The sequence below is a fragment of the Typopeltis vanoorti genome, chromosome 1 (assembly GCF_054136105.1).
Source record: "Typopeltis vanoorti isolate ZY-2024b chromosome 1, IOZ_Tvanoo_1.0, whole genome shotgun sequence".
Taxonomy (NCBI): Eukaryota; Metazoa; Arthropoda; class Arachnida; order Uropygi; family Thelyphonidae; genus Typopeltis; species Typopeltis vanoorti.
Window position 1 is genome coordinate 127,692,099 of NC_143549.1, and position 13,303 is coordinate 127,705,401.

At 34.2% G+C, this 13,303-nt stretch overlaps 2 protein-coding genes across 2 annotated transcripts in view; one reads left to right on the top strand and one right to left on the bottom strand.

The window, feature by feature from the left end:
• Window positions 1-13,303, bottom strand: part of LOC150110411 (macrophage mannose receptor 1-like) — a 240,588-nt gene that overhangs the window by 60,611 nt on the left and 166,674 nt on the right. The window lies entirely within an intron of this gene.
• LOC150110412 (macrophage mannose receptor 1-like) overlaps window positions 1-13,303 on the top strand; it is a 148,728-nt gene that overhangs the window by 51,876 nt on the left and 83,549 nt on the right. Inside the window, exons 12-13 of the mRNA XM_090396116.1 lie at window positions 69-203; window positions 2,108-2,230. Coding sequence (XP_090252242.1) covers window positions 69-203; window positions 2,108-2,230 — 258 coding nt within the window. The remainder of the gene's footprint in view (window positions 1-68; window positions 204-2,107; window positions 2,231-13,303) is intronic.

Genomic DNA, 13,303 nt, shown 5'->3' on the forward strand with positions numbered 1-13,303 from the left:
TTACTTTTTACAACCTTCTTCTATGCATTTGCAAGATTATTCTTAAACTTCAATGTTTCAATTTGTAGGAATGTGGAATGATGATAACTGTAATATGCGGACATCAGTAGTATGCAAGAAGCATTATTCATCCACTACCGTAGAAGAACAACCTCCAACGACTCCATTACCTCGATATTGTCCGTCACAGTGGCATCCTTTTGGTTGGTAAAATTCAGTTGAATGTCATTTTATTTGAAATTGCAGTTACGTTATTATTAAGTATTTTAATAACTCATGCACTGGTAGCAGTTTTAAAAGCTGATAAACCCATTTTACTACACTCATAAATAGTAACATTAACCGTATTTTACTTTCTGCAAATACACTCAGAAAATTCAGTTGTGTAGACTGATCAGTTATTCATAATCTCTTAAAACTTGCTCATAAATAAACAACTAGCTGGAAAGTCTATTAAATAGAACACACGGAATTTCTCTTCGTTACAATTTGAAATTCATTCTGCATTGCAGTCGCTTTTAATCATTCTTTTTTTTATCAATCCTCAAATGCAAGCATCCAGAAAAAAAAAAAAATCAGTCAGATATACCACACAACGAACGTGTTATGATTTGCGTTGATATTAAATTTACGAGCTTGTTAGACACAAAATAATGATGGATTTCTACTCATAAATAAATTTTAAATTTTGATTTAATGAACAAACACCTTCACGTTCTGATTATTATTATTTTTTCGTTTTTTCACAATAATTACAACTCTCCTTCCATATTTCATGAAAGATGTAATCATATAGTACATTAGCAGTGTGGGCAGGCTAAGGATTAGATAATCCATGAAACTTGTTCTACAAACGAGACATCTTTTCATGCAACTTCACTCCTCCAGTAAATAGAATAGTGTTCCAACACCAGGCGATCAAATCGCCCACTGCAGGAAACCCTATCAGCATATATCAAATAAAAAACATTTACGAACATTCATGCCACAGTGAGATCGAACGTGGTGGTGGTGTGGTGGTTGAAGAATGGAGATGCTCTCCACCCGACTAAGTAAGCAAACCAATGCATCATTTCTTAGAACAAGTTCGCCTTGTTTTTAATACGGTTGATGAAGCATGCAAAGAATTTTATGTTTGCCCCAAAGAATATCGGCTGGCAACAAATTTAGATGCTACACGGATCAAAATCTGTTATTGATAATATCTTTGGGTACTATAATTGAACTCAAGATTCAGTATAAAATAAACAATAACTTGTTTTAATTTGTATTCTATTACTCTTAGTGTTTCCCTGTGAGTATTTTAGTTATTAAGTGAATTCATGAAAGGAAATGAGAAATATTATCAGAGATATCGTATTTGAGTATATAATTGGATTACATTTTCAACATTCTTGGGCAGAAAGTTTTGTTGTTCACGGTATATTAATTGCTTTTTAATAAAAATAATATTATGTAATTAATAAAAGAAAATTAGGAATGTAAAAGTTCAGTAAATCTCCATTCCGATTTTTAAGCAAGTTTGATTTTTTATCTTACGAAAATATACAGACTTCCTTTGAGTAGCATTACTTAAAACACGCAGTTATGTCCAGGAGCCTGGTATGTATCTAAAATTTTAATTTTCGTAAGGTCTAGAATACAGACTTTGAAACGAGACCACTGTCGAAAGCTACAAATTTTAAACAATAATGTTTGCCTATTGGCTATCAAGTAACAATTAATGTTTATTATTCTTCCCTTTCATCAACTTTTTTTTTTTTTCAATGATGGTTTTGCTAAGCATTATCTAGTCCGTATCAAGAGATCTCTGAGGATGGTATGTGAATAGAAAAAAAATCAGTAATTTTATCAGTTAAGTAAGCCTTATTTGAAATCAAGCGAAAAGTTTCATCTGTCCAATAAGTCGTTTTTTTTTTCCTTTCTATAACTCATGCGCACGCACGCACAGGCACGCGCGCGTGTGTGTGTGCGTGTGTGTGTGTGCGTGTCGTAAGCTTTTACGGAATTGTTAAATAAATGTAGGTCTTGTTGTTGAATACTAATTTGATTTGCAAGATCACATAATGGTAAAATGACGTTTGTTTTATGTATTTCTTCGTTTTAGGAAATAAATGTTTTCTGGTAGTTGGGGATCGCGACGAAGATCAAAAGAGTTGGGTTGAGGCTGCTGAGAAATGTTCAACGTTGAATGGTACTTTGTCATCAATTCACAGCATGAAAGAGCAAAGTAAGTGGGAATATTTGTATATAGCAAGTATTCATAATACCTTAAGACATCTCATCTTTTTTTTTTATTGTTAACAAGCACCTAGTTAACAACATATACTGTCCTAAAAGCCATCATCATCATCATCATCATCATCTTCCTTATACCCTCTTTTACCTTGCGGTGTCGTGGGTCCATTGATCATCGGACCTCACTCTGTTTACAGGATAAGGTGGTCATCCTTATGCCCTAGTGTATCCTAAGGCCTGTAGTGTTGAGTTCTCAAGGCCAGTTTGCCTGCTTTGCGGGATGAAAAACCCCAGAATAAAAAGCCATCATCATGATAACACTAATTACGGGTATAGACCATATTGGTCTGTTTCGGTCGCATTATCCATCCAATATCCTTTTTTGAGGTCTACCCAGCGTTTTCTTTCCAATTGGCATATATTTTGGTATTTGTTTAGGATATCGTTTACTGGCCATTCGGTTTACATGCTCAAATCCATTTTTGTTTATAATTGTTTAGTTTTTCTTCTATTGATTTTGTTTTTATGTGGGCACTGCTAAAGTATTGTATATTTTCAAGTGAGTTTCTTTTTGTACCCTATTTGGGTCGAGTATTCTATTTGTCAGTTCTGTAATCTGTAAAAAGTTTGAAGGTTTCAATGTTATGTCTTTTTCTCCTTCATATGATATTTCATATCCAAGATAACTGAAAGTATTTATCTGTTCTATTATTTTATTATTAATAACGAATTTGCTTCTAACTGGAGTTTGCCCACAAAATGCCATTGTTTTAGTTTTATCTATGGAATTTTTCATTCCAAACTGTTCTACTGTGAACTTTAAATTATATATTGCTCTTTGTAAATTGTCTTCCTTATCTGATATTATTACCTGATCATCTGCAAATAATAGCGTATTTATTTTGTTATTCCGAGAAATTTCTATACTTGATTGTTTAAGGTGTTCCATTGTATTAATATTTCATTAATGTAAATATTGAAAAATGTTGGAGACAGAGGTCATCGCTGTCTTACTCCTTGGTTTATAGATTGTATTGGGATATTAGGCGAAATGAAGGCTGTGGTGTGATATAAGCAAAATCTAACATCGGATTTCGCTAACGCCAATCTTTTCGGCAGCACTTATGCGGGATTTATCTCCAAGGAGGTTTTTAAGGGACCCAATAAATATTCCCTGTAATTTTTGTACACGCATATGGAAACATTTTGTACGCCAGTTTCCAATCTCAGACTCAAGTGTGCGGTAGCTAGTGCTCACAACAGCGAAAGTTACAACCCACAAACTCTTAATGTAATAACCACACATAAAATTGTTGATATCTTCCTTAAAAGAACTTGTATGTTGCATGTCATACCTAAATACTTATTCAGGTATTTAAATATCACATATACGTGCAGGTCATAAACAAATTACGTCACATTTGTCCAGCCAGCACTTAAATGTACACAATTTAATTTCGACAGTGACATTCTAGTAATATTTCTGATATTAATGCTGCCCTTTTTTCATCTAACTATAACCTGTAAAATTGGGAGAAATAAATTAATTCAGTTACATCTGCGTAGCTGCTACATAAACCCACAGTTGTTTGTATCAAGTGACTGTGCTGTCTAGACAGTAGACATCCTAAAAACGTTGTTGACGTTAGTTTGCCCAATAACAAACTAATGAAATATTCCGAAAACTTTATTCTAGAGGTAAAGAATGGATTTAGAAAAGGACGATCATGTATACACCCAGCCTTTTGCCTAAAATTAATAATATAGAAAAGAAGAGAATATAATTTAGAAACACATATTGCATTTATTGACTTTGAAAAAGCATTTGACAAAGTTAAAAGAAGCATTTTATTTAACATATTAAAAGAAAGACAAATACCAAATAATAACCTAAAAGCTATCACAAGAATATATGAAAATAATCAAATACAAATAAGATTAAATCACGAGATATCATATACAAGAGAGATAAACCAAGGGGTCCGACAGGGATGTCTCCTCTCAGCAACTCTTTTTAATATCTACTTAAATGAAATAATGCTAAAATGGAGTAAAAATTTACATCAAGGAATTAAACTTTCACCTACAGTTAACTTAAACACTCTCCTCTTTGCAGACGAACAAATAATAATTACAAATTCTGAAGATAATTTACAGAAAGCTATTTTAAATCTAAATGAGATATCCAAAGATTATGGTATGATAATACCAACGGAAAAATCAAAAACTATGGCCTTTAAAGGACAAGATCCATCAAGAACTAAAATAGTAATAGATAACAAGATCTCAGAACAGGTGAATTCATTTAATTACCTAGAGTGTATGATCACATATGAAAATGAAAAAGATATAAACGTAAAAATTGCAAAATATTTAAAAATAACAGGTGTAATTAACTCTATATTTAAACCAAACCTAGTTCAAAAACAAATCAGGCTAAAAGTATACAATACATTAGCCCTACCGTTCTTAATGTATGTAAGCAAAATCTGTACAATAAAATAAAGACAAACAAAGATTAACAACAGCAGAAATGAAGTTTATGAGAAAAACTGCAAAGTATACCCTATATGATCACAAAAGAAACGAAGATATTATGAAAGAATTAAACAAAGAACCAGTAATAGAAAAAATTAAAAAATATAAACATAAATGGATGGAACACGTTCAAAGAATGAAAACAGAAAGATTACCAAAACAAGCCTTAAAGTACAAGCCATTAGGAAAAAGAAAACCAGGACGTCCTCTTAAACGATTCAACGATGACTTCTAAGGCCGGAACAGGCCATGCTAGGCCTAAATCCTTGATACGTATGATGATGATGATGATGATGATGATGATGACGTCAGTTTGTCCACATGGTTTGAGCTAAAAGTAACTAATTACAGTGTATTAAGTTGTAATGGATTAGAATAATATGGATTAAAATGAGTAGCCCAGTTGGAAGGCGAGTAGTTGGAAGGACTTGTGCCCTTCGATTGGAAAAGAGGCTAGTTGTTTTTTTCTCCTTGTAACGAAAGAATCTTTATATGAGCTTCTTTCATTTGAAGGTGAGTTCCAACTCTCATACTGGATGAATGGGCTTCTTCTCTCTGAAATGTGGGTTTTTCATCTCCTGCATACAGTCAAATCGATCATGAGAACACGTGCAATTACAGATCAAAAATACTGTTGTTAGTTTTGGTTGTCGGCAGTTGATGGCTTCGTATGCTAACAGTAGTAGTAGTAGTTGGAGGATTGGCTGCGGGAAGACAGTAAGCTGTATACAGTGGAGTAATATGCCTTACCAAGATTAGCCCACCCCTTGAAGTCTCCCTGAAGGTGTCACATAATAATAATAATAATAATAATAATAATAATAATAATAATAATAATAATAATAAAATAATAATAATATTGGAGTGTAGACATTGGAGAAATCAATAAATAAAATAAATGACAGGCATGATTTATCATTAAGCATTATATATTATTGGTTTTAATGGTATGTTCACAAATTATTGAGTGTAAATTAGAAATTCTGGAAAGAAAAAAAATTGTGCACGCTGTTACTAGGCGTGTGCACTTCCTTTTTTTTTTTTTTTTTGACCGGTGTGCGCTTAACTTAAGAATCTCCCATAAAACAGCAGGTGGTTCAATAAAGATTGTTGTAGTGGTATATTGTTCAAAAAGGCAATTAAGTCTATGAGTCACGTATATGTCTATCAATTGCACGTAATCTCAGACTCTTTTTTTTTGTTTTGCTGAAAAAAAAAACATGTTTTCAAAAGCAGCTATGCATCAGACAGACATATACACGTAAGTCTAGTTCAAGCCTTTTAATCGTGGTTTACGGAAATCTGAAATCTGTGAGACATCCTTTCATTTTCTTTCAATTACGACATTATTGCAGAGAGGAGGGAGAGAAAGACTTTTGATAAGCAAGAAAACGGCTGATCGATCATGACTAACTTAAATGAATAACGTAAATATATACAAAATACACTTTGGCCTACAAAAGTCCACAATCTCAATTCCATTGAACAACGAGAAGTTTTGAAGTAGCCAGAAAAAGACAATCACATTTTTGAATCATTAACATTTCTACATCACAGATATTAGCAACTCTTTGGGAAAAACATCACAGAATCTTATTTAATATGCAAAAAATCGTTATGAAGTCAGCCTGTTTCATATGCGGCCCCCTTTAACAAGCCAGTTTCTTATGATGCCACATGAAATTAACCAAGATTTTTAAGTAGCAAGACGTTCACTCATTGTTCTAATTACAACGAATTAGCCATTAAGTTAACAACTTCGTGTTAACAAGCATTGGTTAACAGGCAAATTCTATCGAATTAATTTGTGTCGTTGGGGGGGGGGGGGAAGTGATTTTTTTCTTTCTCTCTTTCTTTCTTTTTTTGTGTTTTCATTATTTCACATGGCGTGTTATTTTAAGGAAAGTTCACCGTGTGTGTTTTGTTTTACATCTTTCTATATTTTTAGTCATCTTTCTTCCTGTCAATATCCAAGATAAGCAGTCATTGTAGGTAGGATGGTTTTGCTATTATGGCACTCAAATTCGAATGAGTTTTATGTGGTTATGCAGACTTGAGCTGTCTCTGGTATTCCAAAGAAGAAACAATTAGTAATATTCCCACGTAATATTCTTGTAATATTGCAAGAATATTACGTAGGAAGATTAGTTTTCTATTGCTGGAAATCCTCAAAGTTTTTGATACCTTAAATTAGAGAAATCTCTTAACCAAGGAGTAACTCTCAGAAAACATACAAGGTTGATCAATCTATTAAATACACTTAATATTAAATTACCTAAATCTCCTATGTTAGTTTTAGCTTGCAGTCGCGGTCTCAAACACGTTATTCTATTCCGATCAGGTTCAGATTAAAATGAGTGGTGCATTGGATTCATTCTCAGGCCACAAGTCAGGTTAAAATACAAAATGTACATTTATTAAATGCACAAAATACATATCCACAAATATACACTCAGCTAGATTAATCCTACGTAATAGAGCTAATCATGGCTAATCTATAATCAATACAACTGATTTCTAACATGCATTATTACTACAAGATTGAATATTGGCTCTCATCTATACACTGACTTGTAATTTCCTCTAAGCGATTACTCTATTAACTTTGTTAATTAACATATATGACACACTTAACATAATACATCTTTGCAAACACTCTTGAATAAGTTCTTGGAAATGAGACTCTGCTATTAAACTAATCACTAAAAGTCCTATATTCGAATGTTCCTGTTCACTAATTTACAATATTCTTTTCTTCCTCAAAAAAAAAAAAGAAAAAAGAACATGCTTCATTACTATCGTGGAGAGGCTAAGGGTTAAATAATCCGAAAACCGAAAGTGCAGAGATCTTTCATAGAGAATAAACATGATACCACTTCAATTTACTTCAGACTTCTAGTGAGAAGGGTGGTCATACACCAGTGGGATAATTGAAACCCTCTCTTATCCGGAGATCTTTATATGCTTCAGAGAAAACTTAGAAAACTAAATAAAAATAAAAAATTAAGTAAAATCTTATTTAATTAAGATTTTACTTAATTTTACTCCCTGAGAGATGGTAATGTACTAATGGTAGTACATTACCAACTCTCAGGAAATTCATTAGGTCTGTCACTTATCCTCAATTCCTCTTACAAATTGGGTATTCTTTGTCTGCGCAATTGTATCACAGGACATGACTTGGAACTCATCACTCGATCTTTCTTCCCCGATGTGGACAAGAAAACAGCTCAGTTTAAGTTGACCTATGTGGTCGTTCATGGCGGTCAGCTAATACAGATCTCCTCGGAGTGCTGATGATGAACTCGCGCTTGGCTCGCTTCTTCGCCGCTCATGTCCGTCTGATATGAAGTTCTGGTGGCAGTGTTCAGCTACTCATCTCCAATAATGTCCCGAGCTGGGATCCCTCGAACTACGAGTGTCGATGTCGAACAGGAGGACGATCAGGAACTCCCCCCGGAAGAGGACTAAGGCAAAAAGCGAGGAAAGCTGAGAAAAAAGCCCCTGAAAGGGGAGCAGACCCCTTTTATTTTACACCTATGGCGCCCTCCTCACTGCGTCACGTTTACTGCCCGGTACCGATCTTTTACTCGAGACGCTCTTCTTTGCAGCGTCTTCCGGGAAATTCGAGCGCGCGCCACGCTCCGTGCATACGCGATTACCGTTGGCCAAGTAGTTTATCCGAAGGTTTCGTCAGTGAACTTCGAACCCTTGTTCTTGCACCGTAAGAAACATTTCACAAAATTACTTCTTCCATTGTTAAATTTTACAAAACAGATCGCATTATCGTATATAAAGTAATTCTACATTAAAGGTATTCATCAATATCTTACACAGAGTAATTCTACATTAAAGGTACTCATTTATAATATTCTTTGAGAAATCTGCATCTTTACTAATGTACGAGATATTAATGTATAAAGTTACTAATGTACAATTTTTAACAAATCCTTGTTGATTTGTTAAAACTTGTTAAATCCTGAATGAAAAATTTCTTAAATGAAACTTTTTCATTCAAGATCTAACAGAAGTACGGAACTTTATCCCCCCCCCCTAATTTTATCCATGCTCGGGACCGGCATAAAATTAGGGGGAGGGGGGGGAATGAGACCTATGACAGGGTCTTTAGTATTCCTAGCTGTAATCCATGTATATTCACGGGGCCGGTTCGCCTGTTCTTGGAACGAGAATCCAAGTTTCCAGGTGAAGAAACCCTACCGCCGTGTGAAACCAGCTAACTTAACTTTCACAGAACCTTTATCTGAAAGAGACCAGATAACATGAATCGAACCCAGGTCTTTCTTACCAAAGGATTTCGCCTAAATCGACTAAGCTACGGAGGCGCTATGAACTAAAGCGATAAACTCACACTGCATCTAAAATATGTAGACAGAGCTTTCCCCTTCAGCTCATTTTCCTCTGTGAAGAGAAGCGTTACCATTTTTTTGGAATAAGAAAGTTATAATGTTGAAACGTTATAACCTTCTTCTTATTCATTTGCATTCTTTACGTTTGTTGTGCTTGTGTAAGTACCTCGACCACCAGAAGAAAAATGTGACAAGAGTTCAGTTTTACTTGAAGGTATCTTCTGACACCATAGGAAATTCAATCGATATATATATATATATATATATATATATATATATATATATATATATATATATATATATATATATATATATATATATATATATATATATATATATATATAAATCTACTCTAAATAATTGTCATAACAGACTTAAAAATTTGGTGATTAACAAATCCTCATATGTCCTAAGTCCCGATGAAGAGAAAATTCTCGAAAAAGGTTTAAATTTTGTATTGGCACCAAAATGCATTCCTAAGGAACTATTTGTAACTAAGATGAAGAAAGAAGCTTCGCTACTTCCTACCGCAGACGCGACTTTACTTCGCATAGAAGCAATTCTTGCAATCAACAATGTAAAACCTCCTTCTGATAATATATCCCCTGGTGAGAGACTTGCAATTAAAAATCTAAGAATTAACAAGGACATCGTCATCTTAAATGCTGATAAAGGGAATGCAACTGTAGTTCTAGATAAAATAGACTACCGAGAAAAAATCTTAACATTATTAGAGTCAGATAGTTATTTGGAAATTGAGGGGGATCCAACAAGAGAAATATACAATAGAACCAATAATCTCCTACAAAAGACCACAGAAATTCTACGAAATACACGGCTTTCCATCCATTCTTTACACCCACTCATTCCAAGGCTATATGGTCTCCCTTAGGTACATAAAGAAAACTATTCACTGAGACCTATAGTAAACAGCATTGACTCACCCACCTACAGGTTATCTAAATATCTGGCGTCATCGTTAAAAGCTTATGCGGGAAAATCTTCTTATATTAAAAACTCAACAGATTTTGTCTCTAAAATCAAGGACTTAAACTCAAATCTTTTGACATCATGGTGAGCTTTGACGTGGTAGCACTCTTTACCAACATTCCGACACAAGGAGTTCTCCATATTTTATAGAACAAGATTTCAAATAAAATGTTCTCTCTACTATCTCACTGTGTAAAATCTGGCTATTTTGAATTCGAAGGTAAACTTTATAAACAGGTCAAAGGATTAGCTATGGGAAGCCCCCTCTCTCCTATATTAGTCAACATTTTTTTCGAGGATTTTGAACAAAAGGCAATCTCCTCTTTTAGTTTAAAAGCAAGAATTTGGCTTAGATATGTGGACGATATATTCCTCATATGGGAGCATGGTATTGAGAATCTTTACAGGTTTCTCAACCACTTAAACAACCTCCATCAGGATATCAAATTGACCATGGAGATTGAAGAAAATAGTTCCCTCTGTTTCTTAGATGTTAAACTCACCACGACGCCTGAATCAATAAAAGTCTCTATATTTTGAAAGCCAACACAGACGAACAGATATTTGCATGCGTCCTCACATCACCATCCAGGGCAAAAGTTGGGTATTATATAAACTCTAGCGAATCGTGCAAGATCTGTACTGTCAGATGAAGAAGAACTAAAAACAGAACTACAACATCTTAAATGGACCTTTAAAAGCAATAGCTACTCTTTAAAAAGTATCAACAAACAATTATCCCACCGTCAACGTAGCAACGTAGAAACACAGTACGACTCCAAAGGTTATATCTCCTTGACATATATCAGCACACTATCCAAAAAACTGAGTAGAATCTTAAATAAATTTAGCATACAAACGTGCTTCTCGACTCTTCCAAAAATAAGATCAAGTTTCAGCAACTACAAACAATCTCACAACCTTCTACAATTCCCAGGTGTATACAAAGTCACATGTGAGTGCAGAAAACCTTACTATGGCCAAACGGAGAAATCTATCCTCCTATGTGGATCACCAGAGAGACATTGCTTATAAGAGAACCAGAGCTACTGCCCTGTCAGGCCATGTACTGTTTTCAATAAACACGAACAACGAAAGCCGCCAACATGAAGTAAATTGGACAACAACTTCAAACCTACACATTTGCCACGATGAGGTATAACGCCACATTGTCGAGTCAAAAGAAATCACCTTGAACCCTCTTCATATGAACAATAATCTCAGTTATAATTTGCCTGACTCTTTCAGCTCTACTATCAGATATCGGAGATCGCGTGGTTCCACACACGCACAAGTGTACAACAATAGAACTTTAACACGGACTATAGCTCAAGTTCATAATAACTGTAATTTACAGTCGAATATCAATGTTTTTTCAGTGTCTCTTTTAATAGCTTTCTATGTTCTTAACGCCTGATGAAGTCAGATTTTTAGTCAGTTTATATATATATATATATATACATATATATATATATATATATATAAAATAAGTTTAATGACTATTACCGAGAGAAAAGATGGCAAGATATATTTAACAAGATACTACTAGTTTACTAGTTTCGTTACAAGAACATCATCAGGTATCATACTCAAAGAAGTATATAAAAAATTACAGAGACTTAAAAATTATACTAATAGAACAAGTGAAAAACAGTAGCATGTTTGAAAAAATGCAAGTATGAGTTCCATACAAACCAATACTACGCGCTGTCGCGAGTGCGCCAGTACTGAACAGAACAACGTGTGCGTCCGAGAGACTCGGTTGGAATATTTACATAAATATTCCAACCGAGTAAAAATGAATTCTTCTAATATATATACAGGGTGTTCGGGATAAATTTGACATATTTATAATTAATTATATTTTTCCGTAAGTTACATGTATTAACACACACTTCTCTTCATTTAAAAGTTTGGACCCTTCCTCATTCATATACAAGATGTCAGAAAGGATGGATAGCTGGAACCCACCTGAATCATTAAAGAGAATAACTTGTATCATGATGATTCGTGCCCGCCATCAAAATAAGGATATTACGACTGCTGCCCAATGCTCCCTGAATACAGTAAAAACAATCAGGCATGAACTAGAGACTTGCAATGGTGACTACGAGGATGTAGCAAGAAGAAAGATCCCTAGCAGACGATCTGATTGCGTTCGTACAGCAGAATTCCTCGCAAATCTGCAGAAACAGGTGTTGAAGAACCCTGGCATTGGAATTCGGGCTTTGTTCGTGGAGTTGCTAACTGTAGTCAAGCCCTGGATAACAAGGGTAGCCAATGGTAGGCCGTATGTATGGCAGCAGGATTCGGCCCCTTGCCACACCTCTGGGAAAAGTCAAAAATGGTTGTCTGAAAATTTCTACGACTTCACCAGTCCAAATGTTTGGCCTCCAAACTCCCCAGACCTTAACCCCATGGATTATTTTGTATGGGGCGCAGTTGAAAAAGACACCAATCGCACTTCCAGTAATACAAAAGCCCAGTTAATGGATAAAATTAAAACAGTTTTTGCGGCCCTTCCCAGGGAGACTGTAGCATCAGCTTGTTCGAGGTTCCGAAGCAGAATTGAAGCTGTGATCGATGCTAATGGTGGTTATTTTGAGTAAATCTTGTTGATAGTATTGTAATTAACTCTGCCTGTAATGTTTTTTTGTCAATTCATTAAATTTAATAGATACAAAGAAGATTTTCTTTTTCCTTACGAAACTGTCAAATTTATCCCGAACATCCTGTATAATATAATTAATATATTTAATATTTAATATATACATATATATTATATTAGACACAAATATTTAATATACAAATATAATAATATACAAATATACAAATATTTTTCAAAATATCATATTTTGAGAAATATTTGTTTCTTTATCACATTATACGAAACATTCAAGTATCATAAAAGACGTTAGCCATTATTTCCTTATTCTCTTCTTCTTCTTCTTCTTCTTTGAGTCTCATACTTTAGGTGATGTTATTTACTCACCATTGATTGGAGTTGAATAACGAATGGCATTTCTTTTCATTGCATATTCTTCAGTTCTGAATGAACAATCTAACAAGACATTCTCTCGAATTTGCTTGACTAAAATTGAATAAGTTCATATTTTTCCCCCCTAGGAATTTCCAATCGAAAAACGTTTCAGCCAGCGAACTTGTGTTGA